Source organism: Coregonus clupeaformis, chromosome 23 (assembly GCF_020615455.1).
Source record: "Coregonus clupeaformis isolate EN_2021a chromosome 23, ASM2061545v1, whole genome shotgun sequence".
Lineage (NCBI taxonomy): Eukaryota > Metazoa > Chordata > Actinopteri > Salmoniformes > Salmonidae > Coregonus > Coregonus clupeaformis.
Genome location: NC_059214.1, coordinates 50,303,571 through 50,330,359, shown reverse-complemented (window position 1 = coordinate 50,330,359; position 26,789 = coordinate 50,303,571). Strand labels below are relative to the sequence as shown.

The 26,789-nt window shown below is 44.1% G+C and overlaps 1 protein-coding gene across 5 annotated transcripts; it reads left to right on the top strand.

Annotated features, from left to right (window-relative positions):
- Window positions 1–224: 224 nt before the first annotated feature.
- Window positions 225–26,182, top strand: dnajb2 (DnaJ heat shock protein family (Hsp40) member B2). 5 transcript variants are annotated; one of them, XM_041874042.2, is made up of 11 exons: window positions 261–710; window positions 3,942–4,032; window positions 5,899–6,008; window positions 6,108–6,164; window positions 10,094–10,210; window positions 11,304–11,405; window positions 11,538–11,673; window positions 11,837–11,907; window positions 12,157–12,501; window positions 20,115–20,189; window positions 25,868–26,182. In XM_041874042.2, exons 2-10 carry the CDS (start codon window positions 3,968–3,970, stop codon window positions 20,141–20,143), a joined length of 1,032 nt encoding a protein of 343 aa, XP_041729976.1. In that variant the 5' UTR covers window positions 261–710; window positions 3,942–3,967; the 3' UTR covers window positions 20,144–20,189; window positions 25,868–26,182. The 5 variants fall into 5 exon arrangements, with proteins under 5 accessions (XP_045062694.1, XP_041729979.1, XP_041729977.1 ...); XM_041874043.2 differs by lacking the exon at window positions 25,868–26,182 and having other exon boundaries at window positions 259–710; window positions 3,939–4,032; window positions 20,115–20,473; XM_045206758.1 differs by lacking the exon at window positions 25,868–26,182 and having other exon boundaries at window positions 20,115–20,473.
- The last annotated feature ends 607 nt before the right edge of the window (window positions 26,183–26,789 follow it).

Below are 26,789 nucleotides of genomic sequence, written 5' to 3'. Positions count from 1 at the left end.
CATTTAGGAATTATTTGGACAGCTCTATGCTTCCGTAAATCATTACACAAAACGTGTTTGTATAATACATCATGGAGGTGTATATATAGCTGTCAAATAAATTGTTTGGTAGTGTGTCTAATTCAGTTCACTCTGGTCCATGGGATCACGTTCAGTTATGTTCCCTTGAGTTGGGTTAAAGTTGCCTGAATGCCTATATTTGAGTAGTAATTGCTATCGTCAAAGTAATTTGTATGACTACATTTATCAGGACGCAAGTAGCAGACAGGGCGGGGCGACTGAAGTTCCAAAACACTGGTATGTTCTAGACGTTCTATTTCTCTCTGCCTCAGCTGATTGTGACGTCGTCATGTGGAGATAGACCGAGAGAAGGGTGAGGGGGAGAGATAACGGGACTGCGGCGTTATGTTGCGGGGCAGGCCACCGAGGAATACGGCCAACTCATACCGTGGACTTCTATTTATTTATTTATTTGTCATTTTAGCAGACGCTCTTATCCAGAGCGACTTACAGTTAGTGAGTGCATACATTTTTTTCATACTATCGTTTCACGATAGTAGCCTTTAGAGATTCTGAAATTACTGTATATTCTTCCGTGGACCGCTGGACCCCCCTTTGTTCGCCTGTCACGAAGCTGTCCATAATAACTAATTTCCATTTTAAGAAGAGAGATTGAGACACCAAAATAATTTGCCGGTACTCCTAAAAAGGTACAGTAGTCTATCCATATTCATTATCCATTCATGCGTAGCCCTGTTTTCTGCGTGTGGACTTCCCGTCAAGTTATATAGCCTACCAGTTCCCTACACTATACATCGCCATTCCAATGTTCGGTACCCTACACGTTTAACATATTAGGCAATATTTAGTTACAATGTGTCCACGTCTTAAAATTGAAACCTTTGTCTAGTCTGAAACATTCCAATGTTCAAATGTAGCATATCATTTCAATCTCACACCCTAGCTCCGGCGGGCCGACGCATGTGTGGATGTGTGTGTGTTGGTGGCAGCTGTCATATGTCAGGTCTCTCTCGGGAGGAGCTGGAAATAACCACATAATATTGTGTCTGGCTTCTAGAGAACTCGAGGCGCATTTGCCAACCTCAGGGGGAAATACCCGTGGATGGTCACTGTCATTAGTTTATTTACAGGCCCCACTGTCTGCGATTTATTCTGTTGGTGCTGGAAAGATTGATACATGCTACAAAACGCTCCATTCTGAATGATATCATTAGTCATTGTCGATTCATGAGCTCATGAGTCATATCCCACCTGTTGAAGGCAAACCATAAACAGTGTATTAATACAGGAATACGGCATTTAAAAAAAATCAAGAATCAAATGGGTGAAACGAAAATACCATTGAACAGCAATAATTCTCACAGATTGTTCCTTTAACAAGTTATCCTATTACAGTGAGGGAAAAAAGTATTTAATCCCCTGCTGATTTTGTACGTTTGCCCACTGGCAAAGAAATGATCAGTCTATAATTTTAATGGTAGCTTTATTTGAACAGTGAGAGACAGAATAACAACAAAAAAATCCAGAAAGAAGCATATCAAAAATGTTATAAATTGATTTGCATTTTAATGAGGGAAAACAGTATTTGACCCCTCTGCAAAACATTACTTAGTACTTGGTGGCAAAACCCATGTTGACAATCACAGAGGTCAGACGTTTCTTGTAGTTGGCCACCAGGTTTGCACACATCTCAGGAGGGATTTTGTCCCACTCCTCTTTGCAGATCTTCTCCAAGTCATTAAGGTTTCGAGGCTGACGTTTGGCAACTCGAACCTTCAGCTCCCTCCACAGATTTTCTATGGGATTAAGGTCTGGAGGCTGGCTAGGCCACTCCAGGATTAAGGTCTGGAGACTGGCTAGGCCACTCCAGGACCTTAATGTGCTTCTTCTTGAGCCACTCCTTTGTTGCCTTGGTCGTGTGTTTTGGGTCATTGTCATGCTGGAATACCCATCCACGACCCATTTTCAATGCCCTGGCTGAGGGAAGGAGGTTCTCACCCAAGATTTGACGGTACATGGCCCCGTCCATCGTCCCTTTGATGTGGTGAAGTTGTCCTGTCCCCTTAGCAGAAAAACACCCCCAAAGCATAATGTTTCCACCACCATGTTTGACGGTGGGGATGGTGTTTTTGGGGTCATAGGCAGCATTCCTCCTCCTCCAAACACGTCGAGTTGAGTTAATGGCAAAGAGCTCCATTTTGGTCTCATCTGACCACAACACTTTCACCCAGTTCTCCTCTGAATCATTCAGATGTTCATTTGCAAACTTCAGATGGGCCTGTGTATGTGCTTTCCTGAGCAGGGGGACCTTGCGGGCGCTGCAGGATTTCAGTCCTTCACGGCGTAGTGTGTTACCAATTGTTTTCTTGGTGACTATGGTCCCAGCTGCCTTGAGATCATTGACAAGATCCTCCCGTGTAGTTCTGGGCTGATTCCTGACCGTTCTCATGATCATTGCAACTCCACGAGGTGAGATCTTGCATGGAGCCCCAGGCCGAGGGAGTTTGACAGTTATTTTGTGTTTCTTTCATTTGCGAATAATCGCACCAACTGTTGTCACCTTCTCACCAAGCTGCTTGGCGATGGTCTTGTAGCCCATTCCAGCCTTGTGTAGGTCTACAATCTTGTCCCTGACATCCTTGGAGAGCTCTTTGGTCTTGGCCATGGTGGAGAGTTTGGAATCTGATTGATTGATTGCTTCTGTGGACAGGTGTCTTTTATACAGGTAACAAGCTGAGATTAGGAGCACTCCTGTTACCTGTATAAAAGACACCTGGGAGCCAGAAAATCTTTGTGATTGAGAGGGGGGTCAAATACTTATTTCCCTCATTAAAAATGCAAATCAATTTATAACATTTTTGACATGCGTTTTTCTGGATTTTTTTGTTGTTATTCTGTCTCTCACTGTTCAAATAAACCTACCATTAAAATTATAGACTGATCATGTCTTTGTCAGTGGGCAAACGTACAAAATCAGCAGGGGATCAAATAATGTTTTTCCCTCACTGTATATCTTATCTCAGGCTATTAAGTATGTCACGAGATAAGATGAAATGGGACACACACAGTAAAGAAGGAACTAAAAAAGATCCAATTCAATACCCGTGGACGGTAACAAGTCATTAGTTTACCGTATAATTCCCACGGTCAGCTTTTTATCCTGCTGGATAGATTGATACAGGCTACATAACGCTCCATTCTGAATGGGAGAATGAATCAAGGATATCATATCATTTCATGAATCATTATTATCATCAATGAGCTCACAAGTCAAATAGCCCACCTGTTAAAAGGCCCAATTTGTAATTTCAACAGTGTGACCATAACACTGTTTTTTGGTAGGCTAAACAGAAGGATGAGGACTGGGGATATGTAACATATTTTAAAAAAGGTACACATTGTTTGTTTACAAAGACTAGAATGATAACAAATGAACCATGGAGTAATAAAACCTACAGATGATGTCATTATAGTTGTATTAAAGGAATTACAAGCTACTCTTCAAGAATCAATGAGTGTTTACATGATAACTGAACAGCAAGGAATCTTAAAGATTGTGCCTTTAACAACATTTACATTTTAGTCAATTTAGCAGACACTCTTATCCAGAGCGACTTACATGAGCAATTAGGGTTAAGTGCCTTGCTCAAGGGCACATCGACAGATTTTTCCACCTAGTCGGCTCGGGGATTAGAACCAGCGACCTTTCCGGTTACTGGCGAAACGCTCTTAACCACTAAGCTACCTGCCGCCCTTTGCAGGCTATTCATCTGCCACAACAAGATAATATGAGGTCAGAGGGGACATTACAGTGACAATAAAGGGCCTCGACAGATTCATTCACATTACCACAGATGTCTTCCGAGAAACTACCCGAGTGTATTCTACTCTTGACGAGGTTGTGTTGTTGTTGTCAGCAGTTGCAGTTGGGGTGAGTGAAGAAGACATGGTGGACTATTATGACATTCTGGGAGTGTCACGAAACGCCTCTCCGGAGGACATCAAGAAGGCGTAAGTACAGGATTCATACTATATTTTATTTTACATAGGTTAGTCTTATTGAGATTAAAAATCTATTTGACAAGATAGACCTGACCCAAATAGCGGCACGCAAAGTTTCAGACACATGAACAGTATAAAACACAAAGCTATACAGTTAAAAAAAAAACATACATTTTAGACATTGAGCAGACGAGCTGCTTTGGGGGTCAAAACATTAACATCCTATACAGTGTATTTATACTAGGCCTGCTTGGCTCATCTTAATTATATGTACTGACTATAAAACAGGCCTATAGGCTAAATAGTAGACTGGTGTGGTTTATCACTACACCCCTAGCTAGTAACACCCCTAGCCCAGAGTATCTTCTTCCATGTGTTTGGGGAGTCTCCCACATGCCTTTTGGCGAACACCAAAACGTGTTTGCTTATTTTCTTCTTTAGCAATGGCATTTTTTCTGGCCACTCTTCCGTAAAGCCCAGCTCTGTGGAGTGTACGGCTTAAAGTGGTCCTATGGACAGATACTCCAATCTCCGCTGTGGAGCTTTGCAGCTCCTTCAGGGTTATCTTTGGTCTCTTTGTTGCCTCTCTGATCAATGCCCTCCTTGCCTGGTCCGTGAGGTTTGGTGGGCGGCCCTCTCTTGGCAGGTTTGTTGTGGTTTCATATTCTTTCCATTGTTTAATAATATATTTAATAGTGCTCCGTGGGATGTTCAAAAGTTTCAGATTTTTAAAAATAACCCAACCCTGATCTGTACTTCTCCACAACTTTGTCCCTGACCTGTTTGGAAAGCTCCTTGGTCTTCATGGTGCCGCTTGCTTGGTGGTGCCCCTTGCTTAGTGGTGTTGCAGACTCTGGGGCCTTTCAGAACAGCTGTATATATACTGAGATCATGTGACAGATCATGTGACACTTAGATTGCACACAGGTGGACTTTATTTAACTAATTATGTGACTTCTGAAGGTAACTGGTTGCACCAGATCTTATTTAGGGGCTTCATAGCAAAGGGGGTGAATACATATGCACGCGCTACATTTCCGTTATTTATTTTTTAGAATTTTCTGAAACAAGTTCATCTTTTCATTTCACTTCACCAATTTGGACTATTTTATGTATGTCCATTACATGAAATCCAAATAAAAATCCATTTAAAATTACAGGTTGTAATGCAACAAAATAGGAAAAACGTCAAGGGGGGTGAATACTTTTGCAAGGCACTGTAGTAGACTGATTTGGTTTATCTCTACACCTCTAGCTACAGGCTAAATAGTATGGTGTGGTTTCTCTCTACACCCCTACAGTAGCTATTGATAGCTGAACCACACAGACTGATAGAGTTACTGGACAGACACACAAGCCTTTTTAAACATGAAATGACTCAGGCTGAGTCCCAAAGTATGCCAACCTATTCCCTACATAGTGCACTACTTTTTTGACCAAAGCCAGACAGGGAAGTGCACTATGTAGGGAATAGGGTGCCATTTGGGACACAGGCTGCGTTTCATGACTCAGCGCCGTTTCGATAAGGATGATTAATCCCCATCCGGCCCTCTCTCTCTCTCTCTCCTGGAGGGGCATTGAGTTACAAACGATCCTCTCTTTCTTTAAGCTCAACGCTCAGATTTTGACTCCTGCATCGGATGTTGTGTCCTGTCAGTCTTCTGCGTATGTTTCTTATAGTCTTCTTTAGTCTTTTAAGTCTTTCCTGTCTTTGCTGTCCCCTCCAAAAGGGAATAGTTGTGTTGTCAAACATTGGTTCTCAAAGTAAGATGCTGCTGTAACGATACATTTTAGGAGGTCCCTATTATAGGCCTACATTAGCTATTGAAAATAGTTACTGGGGTATTGAATATGTCACCGTGTTTGTGCGTGAAGGTACAGGAAACAGGCTCTGCGATGGCATCCGGACAAGAACCCAGACAACAAGGAGGAGGCAGAGGGGAAGTTTAAGGAGCTGGCCGAGGCCTACGAAGTTCTGTCAGACCGTAAGAGATACCACAACCTGTTAATTATTACCCCTTGCTCTACTCTTCTGTGGACTTGGTGTTTAGTAACAGTCAGATAATGTCTCCTTGTCTTTACAGGAAGGAAGCGAGAGGCTTATGATACCTATGGCGAAGACAGAATTCCCAACAACGCAGGTGGAAGGAATCTCTCTGTTTTATCTCTTGTGGTTCTATTTCTAGTACTCGTTTCGATGGATCACTTATGGGATACGCCTTAGGGTCGGGTCACAAGCTTGGAAGTATCCAATCACACAGCGTCTGTTGGAGACAGACAGGTCGAGGGGCGAATGAGATGAGCTCCTCCATAAAAGGCAGCCACTATAAAAACTCTCCCCAGCACGACTAGATTTCTGTCTTCCTACTGAACCGTTCTCAGGCCAACCGTGAGGTTAACGCTGCCGAATGCAGGACTTCAGCTCCTGTCGATAGTGTTGAGGACTGATCGAAAAATAATGTTTTGCATCAAATTAGAATTCATTTTCTACTCGTCAGTCTCAGTTTAGCTAGCGCCACATGGCTGGCTGTCGAGACTTGGTTAGCCCTTGCCGCAAGGCTTTATCTAACTTGGCTAGCTAGCTGCAAGGCTAGCTGACCACACAAATGGCTCAACTTGTCCAGCCTATCGGACAAGGAAAAGGCAGATTTCCTCAACGGTTCTATTGTGCCGAACAAACTGTATGGGCCTTCTGTCACCACCATGCGACAAGAGTCAGAACTTTGCAAGGAGGAAGGTGAAGCCTTCAACTTCTGCTTGCACTGTAGACCCGGGTACCGTGGCAACCTGGTCTCCCCCTCCACGAGTCAATGCTTCGCGGCAGGGAGAGGGCAACTCGCTTGCTCCAAGGTTTTCCTGTAACGCAAAACCCCCAGCGACACAGCAGGCTGCGAACCTACAGTTCGGCTCTCCTAACAGAGACTGACAGTGGGGAAGCGGCCCTTCGCTGCGACCGCACCCGCCCACCCGATTACCTTGGGGGGGGGGGGGGAGAAGGGGCGTCCGACCTAGGGGTACGTCCCCAGTGGTAGAGAGGGGCAGCCAACAGTTCACTCCGTGTCCTGCTTACTCTCGGGTGGAGTACAGACCCCCCCCATCAAAATGGGATAGAGGCTGTACTCCTAACCCCCCCCCACCGTGCTCCAGCTCTCCACTCAGTCGCCGCCACCAAGCACTGTCCCCAAATCCCAGTGTTGTTTCAACTGCGACAGACACACACACACAAAAAAAAGTATCTGACGCATCCATGCGGCTTGCCAAGAGCACAGAGAAAGGGGTAACTTTCTCCAACACCACCAGAGGGTGGTCCGGCACCACTGGGAAGCGAGAGTCATCAGACTATTTGGAGACTCGCTAGAGGAGCAGGGAACTGACGCACATGCGCTGTCCATCCCTGGGTCTTGTACACAGTCAACAGCGATAGGCGACTCGGCTCGCATACCAGAGCAGGAAATCTCTATTAAGCAAAGGGGCTTTCAGAGCATCACCAACGGCAGAGAGCCCTTCTATTCCGTATGCTTAATTTCAACGTGCTGACTCACTCTATTCATCAAGGCGACTGGTTCAGTTCAGTCGGCCTGCAGGACGCTTATTTTCACAGGAGGTTCTCTCAGGTTTTCCTTTCAAGGCACAGCCTACAAATAACTCGCTGTTCCCTTCAGGCTAGCACTAGCTCGCCGTTTGTTCAGCAAGTGTGTGGAGGCGGAGAACCAGGGGGCTAATAGTCTCCGCCTACATAGACAATGACCTGCTTTTCTCCCCTACACAGGAGCAAGCGCTTCGAGACACGTCTTTCCTTGTAGCCTACCTCACAGGGTTAGGGTTCAAGATACACCTGATAAAGAGCTGTTTGTTGCCCACACAGAGAATGGAATACATTTACATTTTAGTCATTTAGCAGACGCTCTTATCCAGAGCGACTTACAGTTAGTGAGTGTATACATTTTTCATACTGGTCCCCCCCCGTGGGAAATGAACCTACAACCCTGGCGTTGCAAGCGCCATGCTCTACCAACTGAGCTACTGGGGAGCTGCACGATCTGAATACCGTTAAGCTGGATTCTCTCTCTTACCAGGCTACACTATCGGATGGCCTTGCCCTGTTCTACAGGGGGTGCTCGGTCATGCTCACAATGTGTCTCCGAGTGCTGGGGTTGACGGCATCCACCATCTCAGTAGTACCACTGGGACTATGTCAGCGTTTGATGCATTGATACACTTTCTGCCCTTCCTTCGAATTCGTCACATCCTTGTCAGGACAGACAATACGACTGTGGTGGCATACATCAACCGTCAGGGTGGCACACGCTCTCACATTACCGACTTTCACTACGTGTGACCCAAGGCCCAGGCGTATTGAATGTGGGACTTGTTGTCCAGAGGGAATCGCCTATACGGGGATTGGAGACGCCATCCCTTGGGCCCAGTTTTTCAAAAGTTACCGGAGCGGATTTCGGCTATCGGATAGGATTAAATGTTAGAATTGTTTTTTTTTTTAAATAAAAAAATGAAAATGTGATCCTCCGGAAAGGGATTTGGTAATCCAAATTCACCTTTTAATTCAGGATTGAAAGACGTTTTTGCGTTTTTCAAAACTCAAAAAAGGTAGTGATCAGGATAGTTTTGATGCCAAAAATCTGGATTATATTGATCCCACTGGAAGGGTGGATTCAGGGTGGATTTAGAAAGGTCAAAGGCATTACAACCAAGAAATGTAAACGTGAGGAGGTTTAGAAAACGTTCTTACGTGTGAAAACCAAAAGGTCAATGGTCCTCTGTAGCTCAATTGGTAGAGCATGGCGCTTGTAATGCCAGGGTAGTGGGTTCGATCCCCGGGACCACCCATACGTAAAAATGTATGCAGACATGACTGTAAGTCGCTTTGGATAAAAGCGTCTGCTAAATGGCATATTATTATATTATTAAATTGACTGCAGTATAGGTATGTGGTCAGTTGTTATATTGAGATTGTTAAATAAATGCATCTACTTACTTATAAGTGATATGCAGGCTCTATTATTTTTAGTCTATGCATCTTTTATTCATGTAGTTTACTCATCTCTGTTTCCCTATGACAGTATTCAAGTAGTAGCACAACCAGTCCAGTAGATGGCGATGTGTACATTTCAAATCACAGAAAAATCCAGATTGTGGCATCTGGATGATCCTATCTGATTATTTTCTGGAAAAAAAATAAAAACGTCAAAAAAATAAATACAAATGGCCAGATCGATCTGATCCTGGATAGCAAAACAGAGGATTACAGAATCCGGATCATTCTAAACCAGATTAAAAGTTTTGAAAAAAACTTGGCTCAGGTGGTGAACCAGATCTGGGAGAGATACTGTCTAGCCACCGTAGATGTCTTTGCGTCACACAAAGACGCGCGCTGGGACGTGACGCGTCAGCAGTTACAATCGTTTGACCTTAGAGCTTCATGCTTTCCACCCGCCACCAGTTACTTCTATGGAAGAAGGTTCGTCTCCACCGTTTACGTCCAGCGTCTACTTGGATAGAACGAGTGCGTGGCACAAGAGTGACCAACCAAGTCTTCGTGTCTTGGGCGCCCCCCTGCAATTGCACCTTCGTTGGCGCGTACTGCCCTCAGCCTCTGAGGGGTGATGCTGTTGAGGCTGCCCTGGCTTCGGAGAGCATGTCTGCGTTACGGGAGTAGGCCATATATACCGTAAGTGACACATCTAAACAGAATACGAGTGAGATGTGTCACCGCTTTTCCCTGCTCCCAAGAGCGCAAGGAAGAGAGGTATGCTTGAGAATTACCAGTTGGCGGACGAGAGGCTGCTTTTATGGAGGAGAGCTGCTCACCTCATTTGCCACTCGACCCGTCTGTCTCCAACAGACGCTGTGTGATTGGATACTTCGAGCTTGTGCCCTGCCCTAAGGCGTATCCCATAAGTGACATACTGTATCTCACTGTATTCTTATAGAACCAGGGGTTACGCAAGTCAAGTTTGAAATGTTCTATTCTGTTCTGTTTTTGATCAAACATGTTGTTAGTGTCCGTATTTATCAATCAACATCTATCCCTCCCTTCCCTCCCTCCCTCCAGGCTCCAGTACCCATCCCACTCCAGAAGACTTCCCAGGGTTCACCTTCACATTCCGGAGTCCAGAGGAAGTGTTTCGGGAATTCTTTGGAGGCCAGGATCCTTTCGCCAATTTTTTTGGTGGGTCTGACCAATATCCTATGGTCCTTAAACAATGTCCTATGTCTTTATGTGCTCCTTAGTCGAGGACTAGGCTAAATCTGACCGGGAAACCAGTCCATAGGGGAATCGCAGCAGTTCACACAATGCTGAACACTACCTGCTTCTTCATATGTCTCATAGTCACCCTGGTTTCACTGTCCTCATAGTCTCTCGGTTATCTCTGTCCTCATAGCTTCTCTGTTATCTCTGTCCTCATAGCTTCTCTGTTATCTCTGTCCTCATAGTCTCTCTGTTATCACTGTCCTCATAGCTTCTCTGTTATCTCTGTCCTCATAGTCTCTCTGTTATCACTGTCCTCATAGCTTCTCTGTTATCTCTGTCCTCATAGTCTCTCTGTTATCACTGTCCTCATAGTCTCTCTGTTATCACTGTCCTCATAGTCTCTCTGTTATCACTGTCCTCATAGTCTCTCTGTCCTCATAGTCTCTCTGTTATCACTGTCCTCATAGTCTCTCTGTTATCTCTGTCCTCATAGTCTCTGTTATCTCTGTCCTCATAGTCTCTCTGTTATCTCTGTCCTCATAGTCTCTCTGTTATCTCTGTCCTCATAGTCTCTCTGTTATCTCTGTCCTCATAGTCTCTCTGTTATCACTGTCCTCATAGTCTCTCTGTTATCACTGTCCTCATAGTCTCTCTGTTATCACTGTCCTCATAGTCTCTCTGTCCTCATAGTCTCTCTGTTATCACTGTCCTCATAGTCTCTCTGTTATCTCTGTCCTCATAGTCTCTGTTATCTCTGTCCTCATAGTCTCTCTGTTATCTCTGTCCTCATAGTCTCTCTGTTATCTCTGTCCTCATAGTCTCTCTGTTATCTCTGTCCTCATAGCTTCTCTGTTATCTCTGTCCTCATAGTCTCTCTGTTATCACTGTCCTCATAGTCTCTCTGTCCTCATAGTCTCTCTGTTATCACTGTCCTCATAGTCTCTCTGTTATCTCTGTCCTCATAGTCTCTCTGTTATCTCTGTCCTCATAGTCTCTCTGTTATCTCTGTCCTCATAGTCTCTCTGTTATCTCTGTCCTCATAGTCTCTCTGTTATTTCTGTCCTCTCAGATGACTTTGCCTTCGGAGGAGGGATGCACAGTGGCTTCCATGGACATCCTGGCACTTCGAGGCTCGGCCCCAGCCGGTTTTTCTCCTTCCCCTCCGCTGGAGGTCAGTAATAACACAATGGTAGCATCCCAAATGGCACCCTATTCCCTATGCAGTGCACTAGTTGTTTCGACCAGCGCCCAAATGGTCAAGGTTTAGTTGATCTGACTGGTCCTCGTCACTCCTCTTTCACAGTGCATGACTTCACCTCTTCCTCGTCCTCCATGACTGGAATGGATGGGATGAACAGCATGGGAGGAGGGATGGGGAATTTCAAGTCTGTCTCCACCTCTACGCGCGTCGTCAACGGCAAACGCACCACCATCAAGAAGTCAGTAAATCTGCATCCCTATTTAGTGCAAAACACTTGGGCATATGGTGCCATTTGGGACAGTGTTTTTGTCTCTGCATGGTCAATGAAATGTGAGGGAAACATGTTTACTTGCTCCCTAAATATGATGATATGGGCGGTGACTGACTGTTCTTGTTAACAGGATCAAAGAAAACGGTCAGGAGAGAACTGAGATCGAGGAAGACGGGGTCTTGAAGAGAGTGCTCATCAATGGTAATCCATCTATTCTGTATCCATCCTTCCCTCATCCAGTCCCCTGTCAACTGTTCCTAACGGAATGTGTTGAACTAGCTGGGTCTGGGTTATTCTTCCTCCTGTCCCACTCTAATCCCCCTCCTGTCTCCCTCCTCCCTCCCGTCCCCCTCCTGTCCCGCTCCATCCCCCTCCCGTCCCCCTCCATCCCCCTCCCATCCCCCTCCTGTCCCCCTCCCGTCTCCCTCCTGTCCCCCTCCTGTCCCCCAGGTGTGGAGGATGAGTTGGCCTTGGCTCTGGAGCTCAGCAAGAGAGACCACCTACCCCCCAGCCAGCCCTCACACACACCCAGGCAACACCTCCAGAAGCAGGCAGAGGGGATGGTACCAGTGGAGCGCCAGACCCAGACCCATCCACACCGACCCAGCCCTGGCTCCGGCCCCCGGTCTATGGCCCAGCGCTCCTTCAGCTCAGCCTCCTACTTCCACTGCCCTGACGTCCCCAGCGAGGAAGAGGAGGATGAAGATCTACAGATGGCCCTGGCCTACAGCCTGTCTGAGATGGAGGCCCAGCAGAGAGCGGCCGCCGTGGCGTCAGCAGCAGACGTCATCTCAGGTGCTGGGGGTGTGGTGATGCTAGAGGTGGGGAAGCCTCAGGGTGAGGTTGGGGGTGAGGCGGGGGTTGGGGTGGGGAGAGTGGTCCTAGACCTAGGTCCAGGCCAGTCAACAGCACCAGAGAAGAGGTCAGGGTCAGGGGACATGTCACCACACAGCAGCCCCTCTCCACTGGACCACAGGGGGCTCCTCAGCCACCTCCAGGAGCAGGGAGGCACTGGAGAGCCGGCTGATAAAACCAGCAGCACCACCACCATCACCAGCAGCACTGTGAAAAAGAAGTGTGTTTGTGTGGTGTGTTGAGTGTATGGTGAGTGTGTGTGTGTGTGTGTGTGTGTGTGTGTGTGTGTTCTGGGCAGAGGACAGACAGGAGACGACTGGTGGAACAGTGTGTGGTGTGTTCTCAATGTTCTAATTCTACTCCAGTGTTCTACTGATGATGCTGACGCGATCATGTGTTTTTGTCCTTTTGAAGTTTGTGCCGTTCCTTGGCTGGTAGATTTCTATTAAGTTGTCAGAGGGCATGTACAGTGGCATTGTGTTGTGACTGCCTTGCTGTGTTCTCAGGATGGCCACTTCAGTTTTTTTTCACAATGTAACTAACAAGCTAATACAATCTACAATGGTCCCTGGTGACAGTATGTCTGTAGTTTATTTCAAGGCTGGGGATTACAATCAACATCCTTTCTTCGTGTGCCAAGTCCACAGTCTCTTTTCTAAGGGGATGAGTTGGAGCATAGAATTACAATGCCTATGAGTTTACCAGTCAAATTGCCCTGGTCAGAGGGGCTTTTCCCCTTTCTAGTCATTCTAGTTCTAGGAGTTGGATAGTATTCACTAGGAACTAAAACGTGCCTTTTATTGTCACATGCACAAGTACAGTGAAACCCAACAGTGCAGTAATCAATATCAAAATATTACAGTGAGGGAAAAAAGTATTTGATCTCCTGCTGATTTTGTACATTTGCCCACTGAAAAAATAAAAATAAAATAAATATTAAAAAAAATAAAATAAAGATAAACTGACAAAGAAATGATCAGTCTATAATTTTAATGGTAGGCTTATTTGAACAGTGAGAGACAGAATAACAACAACAAAAATCCAGAAAAACGCATGTCAAAAATGTTATAAATTGATTTGCATTTTAATGAGGGAAATAAGTATTGTATTCAGACCCTTTACTCAGTACTTTGTCGAAGCACCTTTGGCAGCGATTACAGCCTCAAGTCTTCTTGGGTATGACGCTACAAGCTTGGCACACCTGTATTTGGGGAGTTTCTCTAATTATTCTCTGCAGATCCTCACAAGTTCTGTCAGGTTGGATGGGGAGCGTCGCTGCACAGCTATTTTCAGGTCTCTCCAGAGATGTTCGATCGTGTTCAAGTCCGGGCTCTGGCTGGGCCACTCAAGGACATTCAGAGACTTGTCCCGAAGCCACTCCTGCGTTGTCTTGGCTGTGTGCTTAGGGTCGTTGTCCTATTGGAAGGTGAACCTTCGCCCCCAGTCTGAGGTCCTGTGCGCTCTGGAGCAGGTTTTCATCAAGGATCTCTCTGTACTTTGCTCCATTCATCTTTCCCTCGAGCCTGACTAGTCTCCCAGATCCTGACTAGTCTCCCAGACTGACTAGTCTCCCAGGTTTCCTCTAGACGTGACGCTTGGCATTCAGGCCAAATAGTTAAATCTTGGTTTCACCAGACCAGAGAATCTTGTTTCTCATGGTCAGAGTCCTTTTGGTGCCTTTTGGCAAACTCCAGGCGGGCTGTCGTGCCTTTTACTGAGGAATAGGCTTCCGTCTGGCCACTCTACCATAAAGGCCTGATTGGTGGAGTGCTGCAGAGATGGTTGTCCTTCTAGAACATCAATCTGTCCTGGAGTTTTTTTTCTCCTGTATTAATTGCCTACCTGTTTCCCTGTTGCCTGATTGAAAATAAAACAGGGTGTTTCGGCCTCCAACTCTAGGGTTATCCCATCTCCACAGAGGAACTCTGGAGCTCTGACAGAGTGACCATCGGATTCTTGGTCACCTCCCTGACCAAGGCTCTTCTCCCCCGATTGCTCAGTTTGGCCGGGTGGCCAGCTCTAGGAAGAGTCTTGGTGGTTCCAAAATTCTTCCATTTAAGAATGATGGAGGCCACTGTGTTCTTGGAGACCTTCAATGCTGCAGAAATGTTTTGCTACCCTTCCCCAGATCTGTGCCTCGACACAATCCTGTCTCGGAGCTCTACGGACAATTCATTCTTTGCTCTGACATGCACTGTCAACTGTGGGACCTTATATAGACAGGCGTGTGCCTTTCCAAATCATGTCCAATCAATTGAATGTACCACAGGTGGACTCCAATCAAGTTGTAGAAGCATGTCAAGGATGATCAATGGAACCAGGATGCACCTGAGCTCAATTTCGAATCTGATATCAAAAAGTCTGAGTACTTATGTAAATAAGGTATTTCAGTTTTTTTATTTTGAATACATTTGCAAAAAGTTCTAAAAAATAATAATTTAATCCATTTTAGAATAAGGCTGTAACGTAACAAAATGTGGAAAAAGAGAAGAGGTCTGAATACTTTCTGAATACACTGTACCTACTTTAAACAGACTTCTATAGTCTGCCTACGATGGCTCTTAGTTTGGCTGTTAAACAGACAGTGGATTCAAACAAATATATTTTGATGTAATCAAAAGTATCAAAAGCAAAATGGAAACATTTATTTTACTATAATTTAATATTATTAATCACAGAATCGCCAAAGTTAATGTTTGTTTAGTGCCTTTGTGTGCCTGGACGATGCATGGAGTGTGTGTTTCTGCCATTTTAAAAATGTGCCAAGTGATTACCAGAAAGCTCTCAATCAATCACCCACCCACCTCAAAAGCCTTTCACTCTGCTCGGTTTTGTATTGAATGTCATTTTAAAATGTTGTCAAAGTGAATGTTTCAAGGGGAAGCAGCGTTGTCAGTGACAGGACAGGACAGGACGGGACAGGACAGGAGGGCAGATTGAGTTCAAACAGTAAAAGAAACAAGGATGGATCATTTAATGTGAAGAGATAAGATCATTTAATGTGAAGACCTGCTTTCTTGCTTCCTCAGTAATGGGATGGGAAGCCATAAAATAGTTTATTGATGTAATAGTGAACTCAACAACCAGAACCAGTACTGTGTGTGTGTGTGTGTGTGTGTGTGTTTGAGAGAACTCAATGTTATGGATTGTTTTATTTGTATCTATATGGGGTTATGATGCATTTACGTGGAGTTGATTTTCAAAGTAAGAGTAAGTGAAGCTGAAATGAAGGCTTTATTTTCAAAGAAATTAACTGTAGAATGCAATCCAGACATGTAGAATAATAATGTTGTTTGTGTGCACCGCTGGCCTCTCTCCTCTCTATAAGCTGTGTATCTACACAATGTCAATATAGGAGAGGAGAGAGACCAGTACTGTAGGTACGCTGAGAAGAATAACTTTTCAAAATAGCTTCACCGTACGACACTAACTGCTTGTTTCTATTACACTTTGTCAACAACTGCAGGAAACTAAATAAAAGTCATGCAGCCAACCAAGAGAACAGCTTGGATATTTGCACTCTTTTTGAAAATAATATGGTAGAAATCTTATATTACACAATGAATGAAAATGCTATGTAACTTTCTCTGGCTTAATCTGATGATCAATGTTTGAAGAGTCTTTCAATGTTTTTATTGTTTAATTTCAAATAATTAATCTTATTTTTTCCATATTTTTTTTTCCCATTAGGGAGAGCAGAACAGACAATACACAAAAAACAAAGATAAATAAATAGGTAGATAATGTAGTTGGTAAGATAATGACAGTTACTAGACGGGGCTATGCCCTTCCTGTAAGACAGTTGGTAAGAGAAGGACAGTTACTAGACGGGGCTATGCCCTTCCTGTAAGACAGTTGGTAAGAGAAGGACAGTTACTAGACGGGGCTATGCCCTTCCTCTAAGACAGTTGGTAAGAGAAGGACAGTTACTAGACGGGGCTATGCCCTTCCTCTAAGACAGTTGGTAAGAGAAGGACAGTTACTAGACGGGGCTATGCCCTTCCTGTAAGACAGTTGGTAAGAGAAGGACAGTTACTAGACGGGGCTATGCCCTTCCTGTAAGACAGTTGGTAAGAGAAGGACAGTTACTAGACGGGGCTATGCCCTTCCTCTAAGACAGTTGGTAAGAGAAGGACAGTTACTAGACGGGGCTATGCCCTTCCTCTAAGACAGTTGGTAAGAGAAGGACAGTTACTAGACGGGGCTATGCCCTTCCTCTAAGACAGTTGGTAAGAGAAGGACAGTTACTAGACGGGGCTATGCCCTTCCTCTAAGACAGTTGGTAAGAGAAGGACAGTTACTAGACGGGGCTATGCCCTTCCTCTAAGACAGTTGGTAAGAGAAGGACAGTTACTAGACGGGGCTATGCCCTTCCTCTAAGACAGTTGGTAAGAGAAGGACAGTTACTAGACGGGGCTATGCCCTTCCTCTAAGACAGTTGGTAAGAGAAGGACAGTTACTAGACGGGGCTATGCCCTTCCTCTAAGACAGTTGGTAAGAGAAGGACAGTTACTAGACGGGGCTATGCCCTTCCTCTAAGACAGTTGGTAAGAGAAGGACAGTTACTAGACGGGGCTATGCCCTTCCTCTAAGACAGTTGGTAAGAGAAGGACAGTTACTAGACGGGGCTATGCCCTTCCTCTAAGACAGTTGGTAAGAGAAGGACAGTTACTAGACGGGGCTATGCCCTTCCTCTAAGACAGTTGGTAAGAGAAGGACAGTTACTAGACGGGGCTATGCCCTTCCTCTAAGACAGTTGGTAAGAGAAGGACAGTTACTAGACGGGGCTATGCCCTTCCTCTATTTTTTTTATAACCCAACCCTGATCTGTACTTCTCCACAACTTTGTCCCTGACCTGTTTGGCGAGCTCCTTGGTCTTCATGGTGCCGCTTGCTTGGTGGCGCCCCTTGCTTAGTGGTGTTGCAGACTCTGTGGCCTTTCAGAACAGGTGTATATATACTGAGATCATGTGACAGATCATGTGACACTTAGATTGCACACAGGTGGACTTTATTTAACTAATTATGTGACTTCTGAAGGTAATTGGTTGCACCAGATCTTATTTAGGGGCTTCATAGCGAAGGGGGTGGATACATATGCACGCGCTACATTTCCGTTATTTATTATTTAGAATTTTTTGAAACATGTTATTTTTTTTCATTTCACTTCACCAATTTGGACTGTTTTGTGTACGTCCATTACATGAAATCCAAATAAAAATCCATTTAAATTGCAGGTTGTAATGCAACAAAATAGGAAAAACGCCAATGGGGATGAATACTTTTACAAGGCACTGTAGGCCCATCTCAAATGTAAACATTGATTCCAAAATCCTAGAAAAAGTATTAACTTCGAGGCTGAATCCTATTATACATATATATTAATTATATTAATTATTATATATTGTGTTTCCAGACCAAACTGGGTTCGTGCAAAATAGGCTGTGGTACTCTGTCAGGAGATTGTTGTAAGTACCGCAGTATAATACAATCAAGAAAGGGGATGCTCTATTGGTGACATTAGATACCGAAAAAAACATTTGATAGAATTCAGTGGTGCCATCTTTTTTAAAGACTCTGCAACCATTCTCTTTTTGGAGAGGCATTCACTGACGGGGTCAGACTTATTTACTCGGCCCCTCAAGCAGCTGTTCCTAAAAGCGGCACAGTATTGCCTCCCTCACAGGTAGAGGCACAAAACAAGTCCTCTCACTCCCCTCTTATTTGCTTTTGTTATAAAACCTTTAGCAGAGACCATTAGGTCAAATCCTCTGGTTACAGGCAGACAGACCACAGATGATGTCCTTCTGTTTCTAAGTAATCCTATATATTCTGTCCCCATGCTCATTCAGATAATTAATGACTTAAGTTTTCCGTTTTTGTTTTGTTTTATTTCTTGTTTGTTTCACAATAAAAAATATTTTTCACAACAACAAAAAAAGCAAACTTAAGTATGTTGTAAAAGTAAGGGAGACTATTGCTTACATTAGATAATACATTGCATCTCGCTTGTTCTTAAAATGCTGCTCTGCCCTAAACCTTTCCAACGGAACCTAACTTTCTTGGTGGACATACAGGCTAGAGTCTGTCATTCTATCTGCTCACCCATAGAGATCAGACTATTTCTATCTCTATAGGCTCACCTCTCTATGACTGTTCACTATATTCTCCATTCACAGTTAACCCATAACAGGTTAATGCTAGGGTGGATCCTTGGGATGGCCCGATCCCACCTAGCATCAACCATATGGCTAGCCTCCATATTAATGTTATGGTGTCTTTGAAGGCTAGCCATAGGCCTATCAGGGCCAAGTCACAGCTCACATATATCACTGTCTGTTTTCTGGTGGTGTGGTTGTTTTTTCAGCCATCTTGTTCTGAGAAACTCATTTTTCTAGGGCTCATTTGTTTTTGTTTGGATCACTTCTGGGCCGGTCTAGGATCAGGTCTAGGATCAAGTCTAGGATCAGGTCTAGGATCAAGTCTAGGATCAGGTCTAGGATCAAGTCTAGGATCAGGTCTAGGATTAAGGTCTAGGATCAGATCTAGGATTAAGGTCTAGGATCAGATCTAGGATTAAGGTCTAGGATCAGGTCTAGGATCAGGTCTAGGATCAGGTCTAGGATCAGATCTAGGATCAGATCTAGGATTAAGGTCTAGGATCAGATCTAGGATTAAGGTCTAGGATCAGGTCTAGGATCAGGTCTAGGATCAGGTCTAGGATCAGATCTAGGATTAAGGTCTAGGATCAGGTCTAGGATCAGATCTAGGATTAAGGTCTAGGATCAGGTATAGGATCAGGTCTAGGATCAGATCTAGGTTTAAGGTCTAGGATCAGGTCTAGGATCAGGTCTAGGATCAGATCTAGGATTAAGGTCTAGGATCAGGTCTAGGATCAGATCTAGGATTAAGGTCTAGGATTAAGGTCTAGGATCAGGTCTAGGATCAGATCTAGGATTAAGGTCTAGGATCAGGTCTAGGATCAGGTATAGGATCAGATCTAGGATTAAGGTCTAGGATCAGGTCTAGGATAAGGTCTAGGATTAAGGTCTAGGATCAGGTCTAGGATCAGGTCTAGGATCAGGTCTAGGATTAAGGTCTAGGATCAGGTCTAGGATCAGGTCTAGGATCAGGTCTAGGATCAGGTCTAGGATCAGGTCCCCCCTGTTATTAATTATGATGATCCTAGGATCAGCACTACTACTATGAGACACTTTGGTAATACATGGCCTGATTAAGTTCTGATTTATTTCTTCTTTTGTTCTGGTCTTTTGGTTTTGGCTAGAAGGAGTACAGCTATGGACAGAAGTGGACAGAAGTTACTTTATGTAGCAGGTTAGGAGAATTAACGTAGCAGGTTAGGAGAATTAACATAGGAGGTTAGGAGAATAAGGGTAAGGTTAGGAAAAGGGTTTGGGTTAGCTCAAATTCTACAGTTGTCGTCGAAGCAACTGGAACATGCAACTTATGGTCAGTAGCTGTACTCCATCTAGCCACAACCTGATGTAATTTTTTGTGTCACGCTTCTTACTTGTTTGTGCTTCCTGTTTCAGACTCAGACTTCCAGGCCTTCACGGGCTGACCTGAATTGGCCGTTGCCCGTCTGACCCCTGACCTCTGAGCCTGAGGTAAAGCCCAAACAAAACAGTCTCCTCCTCCATCACCAGCTCCTCCCACCTTCAATGTTGCATCATCCACCCTTCATCCCATCCTCCCCCCATCCTCCTCCTTGTCACCCCTACAACACCACCACACTAAACTCTGGGTCCCACCAGCACCCCATCTATTTACTCTCCAAACCACAACCTGCCCTGTGTTCTCCCCTCCAATACTCCCCGTAGTAGAAGACCTGAGTAGTAGAAGACCTGAGTAGTAGAAGACCTGAGTAGTAGAAGACCTGAGTAGTAGAAGACCTGAGTAGTAGAAGACCTGAGTAGTAGAAGACCTGAGTAGTAGAAGACCTGAGTAGTAGATGACCTGAGTAGTAGAAGACCTGAGTAGTAGAAGACCTGAGTAGTAGTAGTAGAAGACCTGAGTAGCAGAAGACCTGAGTAGTAGATGACCTGAGTAGTAGAAGACCTGAGTAGTAGAAGACCTGAGTAGTAGAAGACCTGAGTAGTAGAAGACCTGAGTAGTAGAAGACCTGAGTAGTAGAAGACCCGAGTAGTAGTAGTAGAAGACCTGAGTAGTAGAAGACCTGAGTAGTAGAAGACCTGAGTAGTAGAAGACCTGAGTAGTAGTAGTAGAAGACCTGAGTAGTAGAAGACCTGAGTAGTAGAAGACCTGAGTAGTAGAAGACCTGAGTAGTAGTAGTAGAAGACCTGAGTAGTAGAAGACCTGAGTAGTAGAAGACCTGAGTAGTAGAAGACCTGAGTAGTAGAAGACCTGAGTAGTAGTAGTAGAAGACCTGAGTAGTAGAAGACCTGAGTAGTAGTAGTAGAAGACCTGAGTAGTAGTAGTAGAAGACCTGAGTAGTAGTAGTAGAAGACCTGAGTAGTAGTAGTAGAAGACCTGAGTAGTAGTAGTAGAAGACCTGAGTAGTAGAAGACCTGAGTAGTAGTAGTAGAAGACCTGAGTAGTAGAAGACCTGAGTAGTAGAAGACCTGAGTAGTAGTAGTAGAAGACCTGAGTAGTAGAAGACCTGAGTAGTAGAAGACCTGAGTAGTAGAAGACCTGAGTAGTAGTAGTAGAAGACCTGAGTAGTAGAAGACCTGAGTAGTAGTAGTAGAAGACCTGAGTAGTAGAAGACCTGAGTAGTAGAAGACCTGAGTAGTAGTAGTAGAAGACCTGAGTAGTAGAAGACCTGAGTAGTAGTAGTAGAAGACCTGAGTAGTAGAAGACCTGAGTAGTAGAAGACCTGAGTAGTAGAAGACCTGAGTAGTAGTAGTAGAAGACCTGAGTAGTAGAAGACCTGAGTAGTAGAAGACCTGAGTAGTAGAAGACCTGAGTAGTAGAAGACCTGAGTAGTAGATGACCTGAGTAGTAGAAGACCTGAGTAGTAGTAGTAGAAGACCTGAGTAGTAGAAGACCTGAGTAGTAGAAGACCTGAGTAGTAGAAGACCTGAGTAGTAGAAGACCTGAGTAGTAGAAGACCTGAGTAGTAGTAGTAGAAGACCTGAGTAGTAGAAGACCTGAGTAGTAGAAGACCTGAGTAGTAGAAGACCTAAGTAGTAGTAGTAGAAGACCTGAGTAGTAGAAGACCTGAGTAGTAGTAGTAGAAGACCTGAGTAGTAGAAGACCTGAGTAGTAGAAGACCTGAGTAGTAGAAGACCTGATTAGTAGAAGACCTGAGTAGTAGTAGTAGAAGACCTGAGTAGTAGAAGACCTGAGTAGTAGAAGACCTGAGTAGTAGAAGACCTGAGTAGTAGAAGACCTAAGTAGTAGTAGTAGAAGACCTGAGTAGTAGAAGACCTGAGTAGTAGAAGACCTGAGTAGTAGAAGACCTGAGTAGTAGTAGTAGAAGACCTGAGTAGTAGAAGACCTGAGTAGTAGTAGTAGAAGACCTGAGTAGTAGAAGACCTGAGTAGTAGTAGTAGAAGACCTGAGTAGTAGAAGACCTGAGTAGTAGAAGACCTGAGTAGTAGTAGTAGAAGACCTGAGTAGTAGAAGACCTGAGTAGTAGAAGACCTGAGTAGTAGAAGACCTGAGTAGTAGAAGACCCGAGTAGTAGTAGTAGAAGACCTGAGTAGTAGAAGACCTGAGTAGTAGAAGACCTGAGTAGTAGAAGACCTGAGTAGTAGTAGTAGAAGACCTGAGTAGTAGAAGACCTGAGTAGTAGAAGACCTGAGTAGTAGAAGACCTAAGTAGTAGTAGTAGAAGACCTGAGTAGTAGTAGTAGAAGACCTGAGTAGTAGAAGACCTGAGTAGTAGAAGACCTGAGTAGTAGAAGACCTGAGTAGTAGTAGTAGAAGACCTGAGTAGTAGAAGACCTGAGTAGTAGAAGACCTGAGTAGTAGAAGACCTGAGTAGTAGAAGACCTAAGTAGTAGTAGTAGAAGACCTGAGTAGTAGAAGACCTGAGTAGTAGAAGACCTGAGTAGTAGAAGACCTGAGTAGTAGTAGTAGAAGACCTGAGTAGTAGAAGACCTGAGTAGTAGTAGTAGAAGACCTGAGTAGTAGAAGACCTGAGTAGTAGTAGTAGAAGACCTGAGTAGTAGAAGACCTGAGTAGTAGAAGACCTGAGTAGTAGTAGTAGAAGACCTGAGTAGTAGAAGACCTGAGTAGTAGAAGACCTGAGTAGTAGAAGACCTGAGTAGTAGAAGACCCGAGTAGTAGTAGTAGAAGACCTGAGTAGTAGAAGACCTGAGTAGTAGAAGACCTGAGTAGTAGAAGACCTGAGTAGTAGAAGACCTGAGTAGTAGTAGTAGAAGACCTGAGTAGTAGAAGACCTGAGTAGTAGAAGACCTGAGTAGTAGAAGACCTGAGTAGTAGAAGACCTGAGTAGTAGTAGTAGAAGACCTGAGTAGTAGAAGACCTGAGTAGTAGAAGACCTGAGTAGTAGAATACCTGAGTAGTAGAAGACCTGAGTAGTAGAAGACCTGAGTAGTAGTAGTAGAAGACCTGAGTAGTAGAAGACCTGAGTAGTAGAAGACCTGAGTAGTAGAAGACCTGAGTAGTAGAAGACCTGAGTAGTAGTAGTAGAAGACCTGAGTAGTAGAAGACCTGAGTAGTAGAATACCTGAGTAGTAGTAGTAGAAGACCTGAGTAGTAGTAGTAGAAGACCTGAGTAGTAGAAGACCTGAGTAGTAGAAGACCTGAGTAGTAGAAGACCTGAGTAGTAGTAGTAGAAGACCTGAGTAGTAGAAGACCTGAGTAGTAGAAGACCTGAGTAGTAGAAGACCTGAGTAGTAGTAGTAGAAGACCTGAGTAGTAGAAGACCTGAGTAGTAGAAGACCTGAGTAGTAGAAGACCTGAGTAGTAGTAGTAGAAGACCTGAGTTGTAGAAGACCTGAGTAGTAGAAGACCTGAGTAGTAGAAGACCTGAGTAGTAGAAGACCTGAGTAGTAGTAGTAGAAGACCTGAGTAGTAGAAGACCTGAGTAGTAGAAGATCTGAGTAGTAGAAGACCTGAGTAGTAGAAGACCTGAGTAGTAGAAGACCTGAGTAGTAGAAGACCTGAGTAGTAGTAGTAGAAGACCTGAGTAGTAGTAGTAGAAGACCTGAGTAGTAGAAGACCTGAGTAGTAGAAGATCTGAGTAGTAGAAGACCTGAGTAGTAGAAGACCTGAGTAGTAGAAGACCTGAGTAGTAGAAGACCTGAGTAGTAGTAGTAGAAGACCTGAGTAGTAGTAGTAGAATACCTGAGTAGTAGAAGACCTGAGTAGTAGAAGACCTGAGTAGTAGAAGACCTGAGTAGTAGAAGACCTAAGTAGTAGTAGTAGAAGACCTGAGTAGTAGAAGACCTGAGTAGTAGAAGACCTGAGTAGTAGAAGACCTGAGTAGTAGTAGTAGAAGACCTGAGTAGTAGAAGACCTGAGTAGTAGAAGACCTGAGTAGTAGAAGACCTGAGTAGTAGAAGACCTGAGTAGTAGATGACCTGAGTAGTAGAAGACCTGAGTAGTAGTAGTAGAAGACCTGAGTAGTAGAAGACCTGAGTAGTAGAAGACCTGAGTAGTAGAAGACCTGAGTAGTAGTAGTAGAAGACCTGAGTAGTAGAAGACCTGAGTAGTAGAAGACCTGAGTAGTAGAAGACCTAAGTAGTAGTAGTAGAAGACCTGAGTAGTAGAAGACCTGAGTAGTAGTAGTAGAAGACCTGAGTAGTAGAAGACCTGAGTAGTAGAAGACCTGAGTAGTAGAAGACCTGAGTAGTAGAAGACCTGAGTAGTAGTAGTAGAAGACCTGAGTAGTAGAAGACCTGAGTAGTAGAAGACCTGAGTAGTAGAAGACCTGAGTAGTAGAAGACCTAAGTAGTAGTAGTAGAAGACCTGAGTAGTAGAAGACCTGAGTAGTAGAAGACCTGAGTAGTAGAAGACCTGAGTAGTAGAAGACCTGAGTAGTAGAAGACCTAAGTAGTAGTAGTAGAAGACCTGAGTAGTAGAAGACCTGAGTAGTAGAAGACCTGAGTAGTAGAAGACCTGAGTAGTAGAAGACCTGAGTAGTAGAAGACCTGAGTAGTAGCCCTCTGGTTATCACAAGAGAATATAGAGGATATAGAAGAGAACATACCACTGAGTTGTTGCTGTGTTTACAGTAGGATGTAGGAAAGTCAACATAACCTATTAAATAGTGAGAATGGGTGAACCTTGGAGAGGGAGGCAGGATGAATAGATTGGGGGTAGATGTAGGGGAGGTTTGCAGTCTCACTGCTTTATTATATAATAGATAGTATCTAGTTAAACCAAGATGAACAAGATAGCTAGTAGCTAGTTAACCAAGGATGAACAGAATAGCTAGTAGCTAGTTAAACCAAGATGAACAGGATAGGTAGTAGCTAGTTAACCCAAGATGAACAGGATAGCTAGTAGCTAGTTAACCCAGGATGAACAGGATAACTAGTAGCTAGTTAACCAAAGATGAACAGGATAGCTAGTAGCTAGTTAACCCAGGATGAACAGGATAGCTAGTAGCTAGTTAACTCAAGATGAACAGGATAACTAGTAGCTAGTTAATCCAGGATGAACATAATAGCTAGTAGCTAGTTAATCCAGGATGAACATAATAGCTAGTAACCAGTTATCCCAGGATGAACAGGATAGCTAGTAGCTAGTTAACCCAGGATGAACAGTATAGGTAGTAGCTAGTTAACCCAAGATGAACAGGATAGCTAGTAACCAGTTAACCCAGGATGAACAGGATAGGTAGTATCTAGTTAACCCAAGATGAACAGGATAGCTTGTAACCAGTTATCCCAGGATGAACAGGATAACTAGTAGCTAGTTAACCCAGGATGAACAGGATAGGTAGTAGCTAGTTAACCCAAGATGAACAGGATAGCTAGTAACCAGTTAACCCAGGATGAACAGGATATGTAGTAGCTAGTTAACCCAGGATGTACAGGATAGGTAGTAGCTAGTTAACCCAGGATGAACAGGATAACTAGTAGCTAGTTAACCAAAGAAGAACAGGATAGCTTTTAGCTAGTTAAACCAAGATGAAGAGGATAGGTAGTAGCTAGTTAACCCAGGATGAACAGCATAGCTTGTAGTTAGTTAACCCAAGATGAGCAGAATAGCTAGTAGCTAGTTAACCCAAGAATAACAGATTGGGATAGATAGGTATAGATGTAGACTTTAGAGAGAGGTGTGCTGTAGCTCCCAGCGGCCATTGCTGTGTCTCTAATGTTGCGTCCATATCCGTTTGCTCCCAACAGGTCAAAGGTCAAATCTCTCAGCCCGCCCCCGTGGCTTACTGTACCAGCTGATTAACACTTTTCAAAGTTTTATTTGAAAAATAAAAGAAAACTGACAAATACATATGTATGAACTATGTATGTGTGAGTGTGTGTATATAGCTAAATTAAAGAAAGAGTCTTTGTAAAGTATTTTGAACCATAAATAACTCATCCACATTAAATTATTTGCATTTTAACATGTCTTATAAGATAATGTGTCCTGGGAAGCATTTTAAACCATCACTACATGTTTCAATACTATGAAATGTATGATAATAAAGTCATCTATATGAATTGAAAGCTGATTGTTATGATTTAACTGGATAAGAACCCAAATGCAGACAAGTACACCAAGCCAGAGAAGTTTTAACAGGTTTATTTACAATGTTCAAAGTCCAGGTTTCCAAATATATGGGAAGAGCAAGTCCAGGTACAGGGAGGGTAACAGATCCAGATCAGGGCAGGTGTGGTACCGTAATGTCCTAGTGTCCGTGGTGAGTCCAAAAGAGAGGTCCGGTAATGGAGAGCAGGGTGGTGGTGGCAGGAGTGAAGCGGAGGCAGGAGTCAGGTTCCAAATATCTGTGGCACAGGAGAAAAAGTAAATAGAATAGACCAAAAACACAAAGAGCAAAAATAACCAGGTTGAGTCGGCAGCGAGACTAACATGGTCGTCTTGACTATGATCTGACGATGAGTGGTAAGTTTGACCGGGTCTTAAAGGCTGAGGTGATATGGTGAATGAGCTGCAGCTGGAACCCTGACTCCCGCACACCAGACTTCACTCCTGCAATCAAGGACAGACAGAGGGGAGGGAGAGAGCAGAGAGAGCTACCTATCAGCAGTAGGCCTAACACTGATCAATTTGCCACACACACTGAATGTTAGCCTGGTTATACCAGAC

Bases quoted from the DNA above. Each gene is read 5' to 3' on its own strand.
- dnajb2 (XM_041874042.2), top strand. From the start codon at position 3,968: ATGGTGGACTATTATGACATTCTGGGAGTGTCACGAAACGCCTCTCCG. The intron at 4,033-5,898 runs GTAAGTACAGGA...TTGTGCGTGAAG, and splicing joins CCGGAGGACATCAAGAAGGC to GTACAGGAAACAGGCTCTGC. The intron at 12,502-20,114 runs GTGCTGGGGGTG...TTCCTGTTTCAG, and splicing joins AGCAGCAGACGTCATCTCAG to ACTCAGACTTCCAGGCCTTC.